We start from the raw sequence: 20,504 nt of genomic DNA, 5'->3' as shown, positions 1-20,504 counted from the left end.
AAAAACACATTCGAGTTCACTTAGTTGTACACAATAGACTTAGTGTATTTTTCATCATTAGAGTTTAAAAATGACACAAGTTACTGCCTCAACATAACACATTATGCGTGTGAAAAGTACTTGTGTGTTACTGCATACACCCTCTTTCTCTTTGTTACTGTAATTTAGTAATAGAGTTGATGATATCTGTATTATATCTGTGTGCGTTGTCTGGCATGTATCTTATGGAGATACTCTTCTGTCGTCTGTTTTTCTGTTGCTCTCCTGTCACGAGGCTGCCGTCTGCGGATCTATTTCCCCCTGTATAGCGCACGCCATTAACCACACAAAGACCTGAGTTTGAGGTCATATCATTTTGATATGGATAGTTTCTACTCATTCCAAAAAGCAATGTTCCGTTTAAAGTAAGACTGTTAAAAGACTCAGTCCTTTTGTCATTCCTGATATTGAAAGTCAATTAGCGTCCTTGTGACCGAAATAGCGTTGTCACTCTCCAAAAGATTAAGTGGTAGAACATGATGTGAACTTTACTCTCCTCTCTCTCTCTCTCTCTCTCTCGGTCTCTCAGTCGCTCTCTCTCTAGTTTTTACTTTTGATATTACAGTTTCGCTGGCCTTTCTCGTTTTCGTATTTTTTGTGTTTTTTTGTGTGTTTTTTTTTTTTTTCTTCTGATGTGTGTTCTCTCCTCTTCGCTTCTTCTGGCCTTGTCTCTCTCCTCCACAGCCAATGCATACAGCAGATTCTAGAAAGTGTAAATCATTGTCACCAAAGTGGTATAGTTCACAGGGACATGAAGGTTAGTACACAACAGAGGTTTTGCTGGCACCATGCCGGCCCCCTCGCCCGCCTGCCCACCCGTCCGCCAGAAATCCACCACCAATTAACATCCACCCCGCCCCTCCCATTCACCCTGTAACCCCACAAGCCGCTTTCCTCTACCTCTCTTCCAAACCCAATCCCCTACCAGCAGCCACCCTGACCCCTCCACCAATCACTACTCGTGGCTGAGGTCAGGTGGCCCACGCGGGGGCGGCAGGGCGGTGAGGGGGGGGGTGACATAGCTCACCTTTTCCTCCTCTGTAAACCCAAAGACGATGTGCATGTAGCATCTCTCTCCGGTGTTCGTTTTTCTGCTCTGAACGCCTGCTGTGAGACTGGGTCCTGGGCGTATTTGATAAGCCCCTTCTGGTTTAAGAGGGGTATAAATAGGATCAATTCATACACCTCCCTCCTCCTTAACCCTCCCCAGGGTCGAGCTCACAGCCAGCGGGGAGCTAACACCACTTCTGTTTTGAGACCCGGGGGGACAGTGAGTGGGGGTGGTGGGTGATGATGTCATAGCCAGATGTCCTTGTTCTTAATGGTCCAATCAGAACACACTTTTGTTTAACTTATGCCGCATTCACTTATTAGAATATCTACAATCTTGCTTTCACCTTATAGTCAAAGCAGTCACATTCAATTGGGTAAATACATTGGCTCTACACTGGAGTACTGGTGTTATAGGGGTGGTAGTTGGAGGGATATTAACAAATCAATGGCCTAAACATCATCCCAACCACCACCTCCACCACCCTTGCTGCCCCCCCCCACCCCGTCTCAAGGAGAACGCACGGCACACAGTGAGTGTGAGCTTGTCACTAACCCACGCCCCCTGGTGTTTGCATGCAGTCATTGCATTCAGCAGATCCTAGAGGCCGTGCTCCACTGCCACCAGATGGGCGTGGTCCACCGCGACCTGAAGGTGAGTAGAAATGCCGGGAAGCGAAACACAGCCCTTCCTCTTCTTCCTCTCCTTCCAACTCTTCTAGTTGCACGGAGACCCCACTCATCCTGACTGACTTTCAGACTTTTTATCCGTTTGACTTTGAGGGCTAAGAACTTTGATAGACTGTCTCTGACACGTCTTTTTCAGTTGAGACATGGGAGGCACAGGGTCAAATTATGAGTTTGAACTTTTCCACTGCATTGGTGACTGCTCGGGCCAGTTAAACGCTGATGAAATGGTAATTACAGAAAGGACGTCTTATTTGGGACTTTTTGGAGAGGCATGTCGACCTCTTGTCGACCTCTTACGTCCACACCTCCACTGACGCACCGTGTTTGTCTTCAGAACAGCGACAGAGGTGTTAATAGGCACGGAAATAGGGCCTGCAATCGCTCCAATTCAATGGTGGATAAAATCAGGCTTGTTAAACAAAATAATAAGACGATGATTAGGATGAAATTGTCCAAGTAGAATTTGGAGACTTGCCCTTGTTGGGCCTTTCGACTAATTCAGTGCCTTTCCTTTCTGTTATAAAGAGCAAAATGTTCAACTTATTGAAACAACACGTTTCCCCATCTTGAGGCTTAACCAACAAAAATACTATTTAGTGCTTAGTAGGTGCCAAATAAAGTAACATGGTTGTGATTTTAACTTAAATCAGGTATAAATTCCCTTGTGACAGGGGGAATGGAAGCTTGTGGTGTGCGACAGGGAGATGCAATTGAATGCAATCTTCACATAAAAAAATGAAATGGATAAAACATTTCTAGCCTGTCTATCTATGGGTTGACGTGTCATGCTCAACCCACTCAACCCACTCTGGAATAGTAGTTTCATCATATTAACATGAGTTCAGTTCACATAACAGGGTTGGCCTTTAAAATGAGGGACAGGTTTGAATCACTAATGACACTAGATAAATAATCATCTTCAGAAATGACTGTCAAAGCAACAAAATATCTCGGAAAACTTGGAGAAATGTTGGGGTTAAGTGGGTTCAAATCTTCCTGGAGGTCATAGGGTACACAGAGGGACATGTCAAAATGTCGATGTTCTTTTCTTTAGCAAATCTTTATTCATATTAAAAATCACATTTATTGAATTCTTCATGTGGTTTTTATATATTTTTAAATCTATATTGGTGCACAATTTCTACTTAAAATATCAAAAGTCACACATTTCATGGAACGACCTTCTTAGGGTGTACCCTTCTCCAATCCCCCCGGTCATTGCCGTCATGGCAAGTTTCAGAACTCAAATTTGCTAATCAAATGAGCCAGGTGCAGCCAGGAGCACAATTTCACTCCTGAAATAATCACCCTGCGTTTGCATTCGCCGAGGCCCTCTCAGTCAGTGCTCTGATTGGCTGCTACCAGCTTGTTACCATGGGGAGCGGCAGAATAGACAAAAAACAAATATGAACAAAACAAAGCATGAAAGAGGCCGATGAAAGGCCATCTCTTCACACTGGTGTGACCTACGTGTGTGTGTGTGTGTGTGTGTGTGTGTACGTGTGTGTGTGTGTGTACGTGTGTGTTGGGGGAGGACCCATATTGACACACACCTGCACACACTCGCACACACTCATGCATATAGTAATTTTGACACACTGTAATTGTACTGAACGGTACCATTGTATCCAACCAACCTAAATTTAGTTGGACACAGTTAAGCAGTTTGCACTCTAGACTGTTTCCACCAGACCACACACAGACTGACTGCATCAGACCAGACATCCCTCTCAAGCTGTTCCTTCAAGACTCATTGACTTCTGTCGGACTCGACGCTGACGGCACTCTGTTCAGGTCTACCTCCTCCTCTTCGTCTCATTATCCCTGCTCATCTGTCCATCTCCTTTTTCATGCCTCATCCTCTTTCCTTCGCTCCTCTTCTGTTCTTTTTTTTCTCTTCCTTTTACCCTGAACTGAACTATTCCCTCTTGTCCTCCTTCATTCCCTCTGGCCAATCTCCCCTCCTCCTCTTCCTCCCAGCTGCTCTAATCACTGACGCTGTTTCTCTCTCTCGTCCTCTGCCTGTCCACACGGGAGTTCAGGCCTCTCTGGATGATGCTGGTCTGGATGACTGCATTAGAGACCAGGGCTGTCCCTGTCCCCCCTCTCTCTCCTTCCACTGCCCTCCTGTAGATTCCCCGCTCCCTCTAGGTTTAGATACCAAGCCACTGGTTTAAATCCCTGAAGTTGAGATTGAGGAATAGTAAGTGAGAGATATGCGTGAGGGTAGACGGGTGAATTTGTCAGCGTTGTAGTTGTGTGTGTGTGACTGAAAGCTGAGTGCATCTTTCTCGGTTGCAGTAGATACAGTAAGGCCACCGAGGCTAGTAATAATTACATCTTTATGGCTGCGAGACCTGAATTAAATTAGACCCATTATACAGGAGCCCTGAGGACCGGGCGTCAATCCTGATCACAGTGAGCTAGATATGTTCCCACACACACCACAATTAATTTACCTAGTCCTGAAAGCTATACTAGCTAGGGACTATAGCTCTCATATGTGCGTTTAGATTAGATTACAACGTATCGATCTGCCTATTTAGGGATTGTTAGTCATATTGAGTCTTCCGTAATAGCTATTTGGTTATGAAGCACATTATTTATTTAAAGCTGTTTAGGGATGATGTGTTATAAGGAAGACTCTATAGCCCTTAAACTCAACTCTGGACCTCGAAGCCAGTTCCACTGCGTTGTTTTCATTGTTACCCTCTAATCAGGGACTGCTTTAGACCTGGCACACCAGGTGTGTGCAATTCATTATCAGATAGAACAGAAAACCAGCAGGCTCTGGACCTGGTAGGGTAAGAGTTGAATAGCCCTGGTCTATATGATGGATGTTATGAGGCTGAGATTTTTTAAACATTTTTAACTGGCCCCTTCCAGTCACATCACACAGGTTACATGATGTTCTGGTGGGGAGGGGAGGCTGGGTTAGTAGGGGCGTTTGCAATGACTGCATGGCACTGTTGACTGCACTTACCCCCCCCCCCCCCCCCACCGTAGCATGTGAGCCCCGTCCCTGCGCACTGATCTGCACGAATCACAATTCACAAATGCTCTACTAACTGCACCAATGAATGATCATGAATTTACCTTGTTTGATTTGATGCTATATAATGTTGAGGAATTGATTCCTTTATATAGGCCAGTGGTCACCAACTGGTTGATCGCTATCGACTGGTTGATCTCCAAGGTATTCCTAGTCGATTACCAAACGTTTCTGTAACAAAAAACAGTAAAGCCTTTTTTTCCCCTATTTTTTTATTTGTTCCGCGCTGTTGGCGGTAGGTACACTGAACCGGGAAGGCAGTGTTCCCATTTTCAACCATTTCACGTGTCTGACGGTAGAACTACCCGACAGGCCCAGAGAATCAAGTGCACCTATAGGCCTACCACCGGCTGCACAGTTTCCAGACTGTAAAAATAAAAAATAAACTCACAGCAAAGTTGATACTGTTGAGATTTCAAAACGTTTAAAACCATGACTAGAGAGAGACTCAACGAACACACCAAAGAACTGCTGTTTTTATGAGTGAGTTCATGTTTAAGTTATTCAGCAATGTCCCAACACTTTGTTCCAAAACTTTTATAAGCCATAAAATGCGTCTTCTCCCTACTTCCACTCACACTACAACCAGCACTGCAGCTGCAATGAAGGAGTATAGCAAAGTGTTCCGATAATCATACGTTGTTATTGTTAGCGGCTTGTCTCTCTTAATATCGAGGAATATTTCACAATCTCCGGTCGTAGGCGTAACAACATGAATTGGTGCATGAGGCAGAATTCATGCAGTGCAACTTGAGATTCGCCATCAGCTGGAACACAGTGTCCCCTTTTTTTTAAGTGGAGGTAGCGAGAGGGGAGGGACGGTGAGTCGGGTGAGAGGCAGCCGCTCACTCCCACCCCTCAGACTGACCATCAGACGCAGGCCATCAGTCCAGTAAAAATAAACTAAAGCCAATGATTATGCTCACTCAGCTGTGCCTAACTAGTAATTCAAGCATAGCCAATTTGCAGTGATAATGTATTGAGCCTATAGCTTACTGCACAAACCTCTGCTACAGAACTGTTTTGAATTGGTTAATGTTGCATAGGCTTACGTTTTAAGTTCCCCCCCCAAAATAATCTAAGCGTTAGATCTCGTCTTGGATTTTGACTCAAAGTGATCTTGACTCAGAAAAGTTTGGTGACCGCTGATCTAGGCCATAGAAGTGGTCAGTCCACTGACATACTGTTCTTGAGGTACTGTAACTAATGTATTTGCCCCACAAGCAAAGCAGCTTCGCTCCAAAAAGTGGCTGAAACAGCCTCTACTCACATCTCCTGTTTATTACATTAAGTCTATCTCTCTTGAATTTATTTCAAATTTAGACTCCTAGAAGCCGCTTTGAAAATGTCAGCAACGGCGTTAATCCTCAACCTGTAACCTATTCTCTAAGCCCCTCCCCTTCCTGTTCCGATTTGGACTATGCATGAGTCACTGTCGACCTCAGACATTGTAGCCCCACACCTTGGGCTGGACGGCAGCCTTGACGGCGTGTGGCTTATTACACACTCTCGTGTATCTTTGTGAAGATCAAGCTGTGTCCACTCTCTTTGCTGGGTCTATATCAGTGTCAATCCTGTTACTCAACACTGACGTAGCTGGTGTAATATTGTCCCCAGTGTGTGTTGAGTGAGAGCGTTGAGTCATAGAGAGCTGCTCCCCTAGAGAAGCAGGCTTGGTGACGGTGAACATGCATGGCCCCACAGGGACACAGGAGGGGACACGATGGAGTTCATTATTACACAGTACTGATAAGTTATGAGTGGGTTATAGAGGGGATTGCCATAGTAATGTGCCAAAATATCATTTGGTTAATGGAATTTGGTCCTACACTTCATGACCAAAAGTATGTGGACACCTGCTCGTCAAACATCTCATTCCAAAATCATGGGTATTAATATGGAGTTGGTCCTCCCTTTGCTGCTATAACAGCCTTCACTCTTCTGGGAAGGCTTTCCACTAGATGTTGGGACATTGTTGTAAGGACTTTCTTCCATTCAGCCACAAGCATTGGTGAGGTCAGGCACTGATGTTGGGCGATTAGGCCTGGCTCTTAGTCTGCGTTCCAATTCATCCCAAAGGTGTTTGATGGGTTGAGGTCAGGGCTCTGTGCAGGCCAGTCAATTTCTTCCACGCCTATCTCGACAAACCATTTCTGTATGGACCTCGCTTTGTGCACGGGGACATTGTCATGCTGAACAGCAAAGGGCCTTCCTCAAACTGTTGCCATAAAGTTGGAAGCACAGAATGGTCTAGAATGTCATTGTATGCAATAGCGTTGAGATTTCCCTTCACTGGAACTGAGGGGCCTAGCCCGAACCATGAAAAACAGCCCCAGAGCATTATTCCTCATCCACCAAACTTTACAGTTGGCACTATGCATTCGGGCGGTAGTATCCTCCTGGCATCCAACAAACTAAGATTTGTCCGTCAGACTGTCAGATGGTAAAGCATGATTCATCACTTCATTCATTACTGACCTTAGGCTTGTGTGCGGCTGCCCGGCCATGGAAACCCATTTCATGAAGCTCCCGATCAACAGTTATTGTGCTGACGTTGCTTCCAGAGGCAGTTTGGAACTTGGTAATGAGTGTTGCAACCGAGGACAGACGATTGTAATGCGCTACGCGCTTCAGCACTCGTATCATTGCATGTTGTAGCGTTAAGACTTCCCTTCACTGGAACTAAGGGGCCCGAACCATGAAAAACAGCCCCAGACCATTATTCCTCCTTCATCAAACTACAGTTGGCACTATGCATTCGGGCAGGCAGCGTTCTCAGGCAGATTGTTTTTTATGTGCTTCAACACTCCGTGGTCCCGTTCTGTGAGCTTGTGTGGCCTACCACTTCGCAGCTGAGACATTGTTGCTCCTAGACATTTCCACTTCACAATAACAGCACTTACATTTGACCGGGGCAGCTCTAGCAAGGCAGGAAGTTGATGAACTGACTTGTTGGAACCATGGCATCCTATGATGGTGCCACATTGAAAGTCACTGAGCTCTTCAGTAAGGCCATTCTACTGCCAATGTTTGTCTGTGGAGATTGCATGGCTGTGTGCTCGATTTTATACACCTGTCAGCAACAGGTGTGGCTGACATAACTGAATCCAATAATAAAACGGGGTGTCCACATACTTTGTAGGTATAGTGGGGATCATACAATTTTTCAATGGTGAGATGACCCACCGTCTAGGTTTTTACAACCCAGTGTGAATATCACCCAAAATACTAGACAGAATACACCTACTGTATAATATATTATTGCAGACATGTTCATTTTCACGTATATTGCTATGTGAGAAGTTTTGAAATCCTGTCCCTCCCTCTCTCTCTCCACTCCAAGCCTGAAAATCTGCTCCTAGCCAGTAAGCTGAAGGGCGCAGCGGTGAAGTTGGCAGACTTTGGTCTGGCCATCGAGGTGCAGGGAGACCAGCAGGCATGGTTCGGTGAGTACCAGTCAGTAAGAGAACTGTTCAAATATCACCAAGGATCCCAAACTTGGCTGTTCAATTGAAGACTTGTTTTAAATGTCCAATGCAGCCAATTTTTTAAATCTAAATATCAAATAATTTCTAGGTAACAATTAATGTGATTGTTTTCAATAAATTTTTTACAGAACTTCTTAGCAAAGAGCAGTTTTTCAAGCACAAATGTTGCTAGGACTGGGAGTGGTCTGAGTAGTGAGGGGGAAATGAACTGTTATTGGCAGAGTGGTTTGGAAGTCTTTGTTATTAGTCTAACTAATTTGGTGATGACATCAGGCAGGCCAAAACTCCATCACTGGCTGAAATTGCAGGCGGTCTTTTCAAATGGCTCTTACACTAAAAGGCGTAATCATAAATTTCACAGTATTATTCCCATCTCTTACACGTGAAATCTGCACCAAAACGATTTAAAAAGTTGTAAATATTACTTACGTTTCTCTACACTAAAATGGTCTAGAATTCCGACAGGATGATACAATTAAAAATGGCCTCACCTGTTTGAAGAGAACACTTTCTCTAGCACTTTTTACAGAAGAGATGTATGTAATAAAAAATAAAACATCAGTCTCTTTGGTGCCAATTTCAGGAGTAAGTGGTACATTTTAAAAACTTTTCGCCCAACACTCAAAACTTATAAATGTACAGGTGGACCCGTTTTCTTGCCTTAATTTAACAATACATAAAGGGCCCAGTGTCGTCAAAAACATTGACTTCCCTGTCTTCTACAGTGCCTTGCGAAAGTATTCGGCCCCCTTGAACTTTGCGACCTTTTGCCACATTTCAGGCTTCAAACATAAAGATATAAAACTGTATTTTTTTGTGAAGAATCAACAACAAGTGGGACACAATCATGAAGTGGAACGACATTTATTGGATATTTCAAACTTTTTTAACAAATCAAAAACTGAAAAATTGGGCGTCAAAGTCCAGACCTGAATCCAATCGAGAATCTGTGGAAAGAACTGAAAACTGCTGTTCACAAATGCTCTCCATCCAACCTCACTGAGCTCGAGCTGTTTTGCAAGGAGGAATGGGAAAAAATGTCAGTCTCTCGATGTGCAAAACTGATAGAGACATACCCCAAGCGACTTACAGCTGTAATCGCAGCAAAAGGTGGCGCTACAAAGTATAAACTTAAGGGGGCTGAATAATTTTGCACGCCCAATTTTTCAGTTTTTGATTTGTTAAAAAAGTTTGAAATATCCAATAAATGTCGTTCCACTTCATGATTGTGTCCCACTTGTTGTTGATTCTTCACAAAAAAATACAGTTTTATATCTTTATGTTTGAAGCCTGAAATGTGGCAAAAGGTCGCAAAGTTCAAGGGGGCCGAATACTTTCGCAAGGCACTGTATATATTTTTTCACCCCTATGAAATGTGTTGTTTTACTATATAGCCCCAGGGTGTAACTAAGCACGTACTGTGCTTTACAGACCGCGTTTTATTCTAAACAATATCTAAAGACACACAACCTTTAGAAGTACTTTGTCATCGGCTGTTCCAGACGACTGTGTGATCACGCTCTCCTTAGCCAATGTGAGTAAGACCTTTAAACTAGACGACATTCACAAGGCCGCAGGGCCAGACAGATTACCAGGATGTGTACTCTGATTATGCGCTGACAAACTGGCAAGTGTCTTCCACTGACATTTTCAACCTGTCCCTGACCTAGTCTGTAATATCAACATGTTTCAAGCAGTCCCAGTGCCCAAGAACACTAAGGTAACCTGCCTAAATGACTACCGACCCGTAGCACTCACGTCTGTAGCCATGAAGTGCTTTGAAAGGCTGGTCATGGCTCACATCAACACCGTTATCCCAGGAACCCTAGACCCACTCCAATTTGCATACCGCCCCAACAGATCCACAGATGATGCAATCTCTGTTGCACTCCACACTGCCCTTTCCCACCTTGACAAAAGGAACACCTATGTGAGAATGCTATTCATTGACTACAGCTCAGCGTTCAATGCCATAGTGCCCTCAAAGCTCATCACTAAGCTAAGGACCCTGGGACTAAACACTGGTGCCCCCGCACATTGACTCTGTAATGGTACCCCCAGTATATAGCCTCGCTACTGTTATTTTATTGCTGCTCTAATTATTATTTTACATTTTTTTAAACTTCAGTTTATTTTAGAAAATACTTTCTTAACCAACAATGCAGTTCAGAAAAATACATGTTAAGTGCTTGTTAGCAAGCATTTCACTGTAAGGTTTCACTGTAAGGTCCACTTAGCTTCCGTACTGGTCGTGGAGCCTTGGGTTTGAAGACTTAGTAAACAAATAACATTTTATTTGTCACATGAGCTGAAAATAACAGCTGTAGACCTGTTGTATTCGGCACACGTGACAAATAAAATGTTATTTGTTTACGTAGTTTGTTTACCTGGTTAATGTGTGAGACGTGAGACTGTGAGGTGTGTCAGCTCTCTGGGTTTATAGTGCAGGTTTTATTAGGTGGATAAACAGGGCCATTTGCCTGCTTATCCCCACAGGATGGCAGACTAATTATCCTAATCCCCTGGGCTGGCTGTCACCTGAGAATCATCTACCCAGTTCACTGGTGGTGCCCCAGGGCATGCTGGGAATTTTAGTTCTTTAGAGAAGTAGGCTGCATTCCACTGGCGGGGAGCCACACTACGTTCCCCAGGTGGCCGTTCCAGTGGGAAGTTTTGGAAGCTTGTTAATCGTGGCCCATAAACATTGCATTAAAGATTAATTTGACCTCTAGGCTGTCTCTTAAACGAGACAGGATTCACCCTACCCACAGGGGTTCCAGGATTATCTCCAGCAACATTGCGAACAGTTTTAGACCCTGACGGCCTGGGTCTATTTGTGCTCTAATCCTACCTGTCATAATCAGCAACAGAGGACATTGAAAGTCCCTTAGAAATGGTAGTACGGTGGATGTAAGTAACCAAATGTATGTTCCTCTAACTCCCCGGAATATTTCTGTCAATCTGATAGCTATTGTCTGCAGTAATCCTGTGCCTATAAACCTGAATTACACTGTTAGCACTGAGACAGTTTGCCTTAGTAGGAATCCCTCTGTAAGCAGTTAACCCTGTACTGTAAAATATCACACAATATCATGCCTACTTCTACGCCAGTAAAGCACAAAAAACAAACAAGCAACCTGGATCAGGGCAAAAAAAATGGCCCACATTAATATGCAGTGCCTTCAGAAAGTATTCATACCCCCTGATTTATTCCACATTTTGTTGTTACAGCCTTTAATTCTAAATGGATAAAATGTGTTCTTCTTTCATCCATCTACACACAATGCCCTAGAATGACAGTGAAAACATGTTTTTAGATTTTTTTTGCAAATTTGTTGAAAATGTAAATACAGAAATATCTAATTTACATAAGTATTCGCACCCCTGTGTCAATACTTTGTAGAAACACCTTTGTAGAAGACTCTTTCTGGGTAAGTGCAAGAGCTTTCCATACCTGGATTGTGCAAAATTTGCCCATTTATTATTTTCAAGTTTTGTCAAGCTCTCCCAAATTGGGTGTTTGGTCATTGCCAGACTACTATTTCCAGTTGTTGCCATAGCTTTTAAAGCAGATTTAACCTGTAGTGACACCCCATTCTGTGAACGGGACCGTTTTCATCATCTGACCCTAATTAGCATAACGCAACGGACATATATCTTCCTAGAAAATATTCCTATTCATGAAAATCACAAGTGAAATATATTGGAACACAGCTTAGCCTTTTGTTAATCACCCTGTCATCTCAGATTTTCAAAATATGCTTTACAGCCAACGCTAGACAAGCATTTGTGTAAGTTTATCATGGCATAATGCTATGCTGGGCTCTGCTAGCAGCAGGCAACCTTGTCACGGAAATCAGAAAAGCAATCAAATTAAATCGTGTACCTTAGATGAACTTTGGATGTTTTCACTCATGAGACTCCCAGGTAGACAGCCAAAGTTAATTTTTTTCCCAAGATATTATTTTTGTAGGCGAAATAGCTCCGTTTGTTCTTCACGTTTGGCTGAGAAATCGCCCAGAAATTGCGGTCACCACAACGCTGAAAAATATTCAAAATGAGCTCCATAATATCGACAGAAACATGGCAAACGTTGTTTAGAATCCATCCTCAAGTTGTTTTTCTAATATCTATTCGATAATATATCCGTCGGGACAATTCGTTTTTCACTTGGACCGATTGGAGTAATGGCTACCTCTGTATTTTACGTGAGAATCTCTCTCGGAGCCACCATGTGACCACTTACGCAATGTGGCCGCCTACGGCTATTCTTCAACAGAAATGCGTAAAACTACGTCACAATGCTGTAGACACCTTTGGGAATACGTAGAAAGCGTAAGTTCGTTGATGGTACATTCACAGCTGAATAGGGAGTCATTGGAACGCAGCGCTTTCAAAACCTGGGGCACTTCCGGATTGGATTTTTCTCAGGCTTTCGCCTGCAACATCCGTTCTGTTATACTCACAGACAATTTCTTTACAGTTTTGGAAACGTTAGAGTGTTTTCTATCCAAAGCTGTCAATTATATGCATATTCTAGCATCTTTTCCTGACAAAATATCCCGTTTAAAACATGAACGTTTTTTTTTCCAAAAATGAAAATACTGCCCCCTAACACCAAGAGGTTTTAAGTCAACTGTAAGACTTGTATTAAGAGAAAAAGTTAATTGCTTTGCAACATTGTTTTGCATTATTACTTTAGTGCCTTGTTGCCAACAGGATGCATGTATTGGATGAAAACAATTCTACACAGGCTTCCTTTTTTTCACTGTCAATTAGGTTAGTTTTGTGGAGTAACTACAATGTTGTTGATCCATCCTCAGTTTTCTCCTACCACCCCTAGTTAAACTCTGTAACTGTTTTAAAGTCACCATTGGTCTCATGGTGAAAATCCTGAGCGGTTTCCTTCCTCTCCGGCAGCTGCAGAGCGCCAAATTCAAATGCAGCTGAATTAGGAAGGACGCCTGTATCTCTGTAGTGACTGGTTGTATTGACACACCATGTAATTAATAACTTCACCGTGCTCAAATGGATATTCTATGTCTGCTTTAAAAAATATTGTGTACCAAAAAAAAATCTCTGGTGGCACAGCTGGCGCTGCAGTACAGAGCCCTTAACCACTGCGCTACCCGGGAGGCTTCAAAAAGTACATTTCTGACCACTTCTTCTGTGGGCAAATATGTATTGAAGGTTTCATTCAAATCAAAAGGGGTGCTGTCAAATTATTGAACACAAATGGATTTACCCAACTTTCAGTGACTGACGTAAGAGAAAAACTGCTGATCCACGAGCATATTTCGAAATTGTACCTTCTATTCTAACATTAAGTTGAGACCCTGCATCCCACAGATAACATTTTTTATTCGTGGGCCTACAAAATGGGGGGTCAATGTCAAATGCTGTTGAAGTAATATGGCTACCGGTTCACCTGCCTCACCTAAAGCCTATTCTTGTGGGTAATTGCTATAGACTACCTAGTGCTGACAGTCAGTATCTGGATAAAATATGAAATGCTTGATGGTATATGTCAGGGATATCCATCTTACAGGGGTCAGATGTCAAAAAGGTTAATTGCAGGGAGGCCGGACATTTTCTACATGCAATTATTATTCGGAAGAAGTGTATTAAAAAGCAGCGCGCGCACACACCAATAAAGCACTTTTCTTAAAATGAAAAGTTGCAAAAAGATATTAAGAAAGTGGAGGGCTCTCAACTAGAGGTCGACCGACTATGATTTTTCAACGCCGATATCGATTATTGGAGGACCAAAAAGATCCGATACCGATTAATCGGATGATTTTTGAATTTTTTATTTATTTGAAATAATGACAATTACAACAATACTGAATGAACACTTATTTTAACTTAATATAATACATCAATAAAATCAATTTAGCCTCCAGTAAATAATGAAACATGTTCAATTTGGTTTAAATAATGCAAAAACAAAGTGTTGGAGAAGAAAGTAAAAGTGCAATATGTGCTATGTAAGAAAGCTAACATTTCAGTTCCTTGCTCAGAACATGAGAACATATGAAAGCTGGTGGTTCCTTTTAACATGAGTCTTCAATATTCCCAGGTAAGAAGTTTTAGGTTATAGTTATTATAGGAATTATAGGACTATTTCCCTCTACCATTTGTATTTCATTAACTTTGACTATTGGATGTTCTTAGAGGCACTTTAGTATTGCCAGTGTAACAATATAGCTTCCGTCCCTCTCCTCGCTCCTCCCTGGGCTCGAACCAGCAACACAACGACAATTAGCACGCGCTAACTAGCTAGCCATTTCACTTTGGTTACACGAGCCTCATCTCGGGAGTTGATAGGCTTGAAGTCATAAACAGCGCAATGCTTGACGCACAACGAAGAGCTGCTGGCAAAACACTCGAAAGTGCTGTTTGAATTAATGTTTCTGCTTCTGCCTACCACCGCTCAGTCAGATACTTAGATACTTGTATGCTTGTATGCTCAGTCAGATTATATGCAACGCAGGACACGCTAGATAATATCTAGTAATATCATCAACCATGCTAGCTATCAACTTAACTTGGCTTACTGCATTCGCGTAACAGGCAGTCTCCTTGTGGAGTGCAACGAGAGAGGCAGGTCGTTATTGCGTTGGACTAGTTAACTGTAAGGTTGCAAGATTGGATCCCCTGGGCTGACAAGTTGAAAATCTGTCGTTCTGCCCCTGAACAAGGCAGTTAACCCACCGTTCCTAGGCCGTCATTGAAAATAAGAATGTGTTCTTAACTGACTTGCCTAGTCAAATAAAGGTATAAATAATTTTAAAAAAAATTATAATAAAAAAATTAAAAATCGGCAAATCGGCTCCCAAAAATACAGATTTCCAATTGTTATGAAAACTTGAAATTGGCCCTAATTAATCGGCCATTCCGATTAATCGGTCGACCTCTACTCTCAACCGATGTGAGTCGAGGTGCAACCAAAACATTTTGATAATATTGAAATGGAAAAACCACAACGCTCACTCACCATTTTTTTATTTTATTTGAACAACTATTTAAAGCTTCTTAAAAGTAATTGTCATTTTAAAATCACCTGAAAACTAAGTATTTCAAATCAGTTAATACCAAATTCCAGTCTGAAGGAAGTATGCTTTGAATTAATTTCCCTCTGTCATCAGGGGTGTTTGTTTGTCACTCTCCCTTCTAACGATTCCTTATGAGCATCTACGTGTTCCTGATAGTCGTAGCTTTCGGGAATTGGGTCATAATATCTTGGCGTTTACACCGTTCAAACGCTAGAGCAGTCCTTCTCAAATAGTGGGGCGCGCCCCCCTGGGGGGGCTCGGAGTGATGCCAGGGGGGGCGCGTGTGACCCCGGGGAAAAATGTGCTTGACCAGATGCAATGCCGTTTCACAGTAAACAAATGAACGACTGACTTTTATCATGCTTATAAGGAAAGGGACTCAACATATAATGACTGATGATAGGCTGCAATAAATTTGTAATAAGAATTTAGGAGCTGTTTTGTTGGAGCTGTTTTGTTAGACATCAGTGCAGCTTTTGAAATTAGCGATCATCGTTTTTTCAGCAGCAGACTGTTATAGCTTTGCATCCTCTGCCATATCATGGATTGAGAGTTACCTAACCTAAGCGCATCTAGCGTGAACCTGGTCATTTTTTGGGATACCTCAAGGCAGCTGTCTTGGCCCCTTTTTTCTATTTTTTTTTACTAACGATCTACCACTAGCCTTGAGTAAAGCCTGTGTGTCTATGTATGCTGATGACTCAAAATGATACACGTCTGCTACCACAGCAAGTTATATCACTGCAACCCATAATGTAAGCCTAGATTGTAAACTGACTTGGTCAAAACATATTGATGAGGAGAGGTTTGTCTGTGATAAAGCTCTGCTCTCTTGACATCACAATCGAGAAAACAAGTCCTACAGACCCTAGTTTTATCACACCTGGACTACTGCTCATTTATATTGTCAAGTGTCACAAAGATGGACATAGGCAAATTACAGTTGGTGCAGAACAGAGTAGCACGGTGGCCCTTAAAATATAACATGCATGTCAATCTCTCCTGGCTCAAAGTAGAGGAGAGATTGACTGCATCACTACCTCTCTTTTGTGAGAGGTATCGGCATGTTGAAAGCATCAAACTGTCTGTTCAAACAGCTAACATACAGGTCAGACACCCATTCATATTCCCCTAGATAGGTCACCGGTCTCTTCACAGTCCTCATGTCCAGAACAGACTCTGGGAAATACACAGTACTACATACAGCCATGACTACATGGAATTCTCTTCCACATTAAGTACCTCAGTCGAGCAGTAAAATCAGATATAAAAAACCCTGTATAAAATACACACGCTCACACACACTACACAGACCCACACAATATTGTCATGTTGTATTTTAATGTGCGTTTAATACTGTGCATTTGTGCTATTGGAGCAATGTACGTACGCTACCAGTCAAAAGTTTGGACACATCTACTCATTCAAGGGTTTTACTATTTTCTACATTGTAGAAAAATAGTGAAGACATCAAAACTATGAAATAACACATATAGAATCATGTAGTAACCAATGGGGATCCTAATAAATATGGGATGTAAGTGTACATCTATCTTGGGAACTGTAGTTAATTTACATGACATCTCATCTCTGTTCCAGGTTTTGCGGGAACCCCAGGCTACCTGTCCCCAGAGGTCCTGAGGAAAGACCCCTATGGGAAACCTGTGGATATGTGGGCCTGTGGTAAGGAACTTCCCAACATGGAACAATCTATTTGGTCTTTAAGCTAAAGGCTAGTACCAACTACAAAGGACCTACATGGCTCTCACACAGACAATGAGTTCATCCAGTTGAATTATTCACGGCAGCACACTCGTTACATAAACTCAAGGGCCACCTGGGCTTTAATGTCTACCACACACTCATTCACAACCTGTGCGTCTCTGAATTTTGGGCCACAATGACTTATTTGTGTCGTTAGTGCTCTACTGACCAACCAAGGGCCCTTGAGCTCATCCCGGTAACCTACCAGCAAATGAGCAACACAGTGCTGAAGTGCTTTGATTGTTTTTGTAACCACAATGACGGTGACATGATGAAAACCCTTATAGTGGGAGGAGTCTATGAAGAGGGAGTCCTTTTCTGTCCTCTCTTGATCTCCTCATCCGTATAACAATGAAAGCTGTTAACTTGTGTTAAGTCCAGAGGATCTGAGTGGAGCTGGGAGCGAGGAGTGGAGCGTACCCAATTTGACTGGAGCATGGAGCGCCAGCCTTTTGGGAAACTAGCTCCACGCTCCAGTAGCGCTCACTTCACGAGCTCAGGGCATGCCCGGCCCAGCATGCATTTGTTGTCTACTTGTGTGCTACTACAGCTCCTTGCTTTAGACACGGTCATTTAGGATGCTAAATATTTTCATAAAGAAACTGATAAATCAAGGTGACTTGCAAAGATGAGGAGGACCAAGAGCAAGAGATGATGGAGTAGGTGACGTAGTGTCTACAACTAAATAATCATTTTTGGAATCTGAAAAGACGTACCTGCTAACAGAAAGGAATGAGGTGGGTAGCTAACTGAGTGGAGCACAGTCATTGTGTCATTGTAGCAAAGTATTTATAAACTAAAAATCAGATCTCTTTAAAGTTTCGTTCATTTTCGTTCTATTATCTATACAATATGCCATCATTGAATAGACCTGGCATATTACCTTTTTTAAGGAGCTTTCTGTTTTGTTAGGGTTATTTTACCTAAAAATCTAGGCCTACCTACAGAAAAATAAAAAACTACACATCCCTGCCCAGCATGGAAAGAGTGGCCCGAAAGACGATTAGCATCCACAGTGGCTCTGCAAGCGCTGAGAGGGTTTTCTCCACTGCGAGCCTGCTACTCCAGGCTCCATCGCATGAACCCGAAACTTCAGACTGGCCATGTTTCTAAAAATGTATTCAAAGGCACTGTAGATGGAGCCTAATAAGGAATTTATCATTTAATTTTATTCTAAGTCACAGCCTGTGTGTGCAATTTATAGACTGTAATGATTTAATACAACAAAAAGTACTTTTCATTCAAATCCATATGGTTTGGTTTCAATACTTCTAAACTTAATGGTAGGTCCAGGTGGTCACAAACATAGATGGTTGTTGGTTAAATTGTGGATACATTTGATTTTTTTAAATGTACATTTTTTGAGGATTGGTTTTTAGTGGAGCGGTTGGAAAGTACGTGGAGTGATGAGCGGCGCTCACATTCTCTGATTTAAGTCACTAAAAGCCATTACAATTATTGGGTCATACTGATTGTACTTTCTCCTCTTGCTGAGATTTGAGTATCATTTTTGAAATGACATTCATTCATAATTAGTATCAATCCTGATGACATGTTTGTGTCTCTGTCTCATCAGGTGTGATTCTCTACATTCTCCTGGTGGGCTACCCTCCCTTCTGGGACGAGGACCAGCACAGACTGTACCAGCAGATCAAGGCTGGGGCTTACGATGTGAGTACTGACACGACACACACATACTCTGTCATGTACAGTACATGCTTTCACACAGACACATTTATCTGTTTGCCAATCTGTCAGCAGTGTTTGACACTTACTGTGGAAATCTATTTGGCAGAGTCTCACTGGCTTAAGGTATCACCAGTGGTGGAAAACGTACTCAATTGTCGTACTTGAGTAAAAGTAAAGATGCCTTAATAGAGAACGACTCAAGTGAAAGTCACCCAGTAAAATACAATGGAGTAAAAGTCAAAGTATTTACTTTTAAATATACTTAAGTATCAAAAGTATACATTATATCAAATTCCTTATATTACGCAAACCAGACGGAAACATATTCTAGTTTTTGTGTTTATTTATGGGTAGCCAGATGCACGCTTCAACACTCAGACATCATTTACAAACAATGCATTTGTGTTTAGCGAGTTTGACAGATCAGACGTAGTACGGATGACCAAGGATGTTCTCTTGCGTGAATTTGACCATTTTCCTGTCCAGCTAAGCATTCAAAATGTAATGACTACTTTTGGGTGTCAGGGGAAAATGTATGGAGTGAAAATTATGTTATTTTCTTTAGGAATTTTGTGAAGTAAAAGTTGTCAAAAATATAAATGGTAAAGTACAGACCCCCAAAAACTACTTAAATAGTACTTTACACCACTGGGTATCACTGGAGTTGATTTATATGGTTGTTATCTGACAGTATTTACATGACATTAAGGCAGGCTTGCTCTTTGATACCGAAACCTCCCATCCCCTCACTGTTTCTTTGATCACGATCACTTAACTTTAGCAGGCAAAGCTAATCTACCAGGTACCACCCCAAAGCCGTAAACACGGGCACCCTCATAGATATCATCCCAACTTGCCCTCTAAATACACCTCTGCTGTTTTCAACCAAGATCTTAGCGATCACTGCCTCATTGCCTGCATCCGTAATGGGTCATTATATCGATCCACTCATCACTGTCAAACGCTCCCTGAAACACTTCAGCGAGCAGGCCTTTCTAATCGACCTGGCCCGGGTATCCTGGAAGGATATTGACCTCATCCCCTCATCCCAAAGATTGGAAAGCAGCTGTGGTAAACCCCCTCTTCAAAGGGGGGACACTCTTGAACCAAACTGCTACAGACCTATATCTATCCTACCCTGCCGTGCTAAGGTCTTTGAAAGCCAAGTCAACAAACAGATTACCGACCATTTGGAATTCCACCGCACCTTCTCCGCTATGCAATCTGGTTTCAGAGCTGCTCATGGGTGCACCTCAGGCATGCTCAAGGTCCTAAATTATATCTTAACCGCCATCGATAAGAACCAATACTGTGCAACCGTATTCATTGACCTGGGCAAGGCTTTCGACTCTGTCAATCACCACATCCTCATCGGCACTCGATAGGCTTGGTTTCTCAAATGATTGCCTCGCCTGGTTCACCAACTTCTTCTCTGATAGTGTTCAGTGTGTCAAATCGGAGGGCCTGTTGTCCGGGCCTCTTAGCAGTCTCTATGGGGGTACCACAGGGTTCAATTCTTGGGCCGACTCTCTTCTCTGTATGCTTCAATGATGTTGCTCTTGCTGCTGGTGAGTCTCTGATCCACCTCTTACGCAGACGACACCATTCTGTATACTTCTGGCCCTTCTTTGGACACTGTGTTAACAACCCTCCAGACGAGCTTCAATGCCATACAAC

At 42.6% G+C, this 20,504-nt stretch overlaps 1 protein-coding gene across 17 annotated transcripts in view; it reads left to right on the top strand.

Moving 5' to 3' along the window:
- The window catches only part of camk2d1 (calcium/calmodulin-dependent protein kinase (CaM kinase) II delta 1), a 120,465-nt gene that overhangs the window by 69,539 nt on the left and 30,422 nt on the right, over nucleotides 1–20,504 (top strand). For 9 of the 17 annotated variants that reach the window (XR_016483195.1, XR_016483196.1, XM_021615345.3 and 6 more), the window contains exons 6-9: nucleotides 724–796; nucleotides 8,175–8,277; nucleotides 16,974–17,057; nucleotides 18,715–18,809. Coding sequence is in view for 15 of the 17 variants with exons in the window: in XM_021615345.3 (XP_021471020.1) it covers nucleotides 724–796; nucleotides 8,175–8,277; nucleotides 16,974–17,057; nucleotides 18,715–18,809 (355 nt within the window). In the remaining 2 variants the exon portion in view is untranslated. Of the gene's footprint in view, nucleotides 1–723; nucleotides 1,745–8,174; nucleotides 8,278–16,973; nucleotides 17,058–18,714; nucleotides 18,810–20,504 lie in introns of all 17 variants that reach the window. The other 8 variants (XM_021615344.3, XM_021615340.3, XM_036987758.2 and 5 more) reach the window with 2 other exon arrangements.

This window comes from Oncorhynchus mykiss, chromosome 9 (assembly GCF_057628025.1).
Source record: "Oncorhynchus mykiss isolate SJ-2025 chromosome 9, ASM5762802v1, whole genome shotgun sequence".
NCBI lineage: Eukaryota > Metazoa > Chordata > Actinopteri > Salmoniformes > Salmonidae > Oncorhynchus > Oncorhynchus mykiss.
The sequence above is the reverse complement of the archived record's forward strand: the minus strand, read 5'-3'. Positions and strand labels throughout refer to the sequence as shown.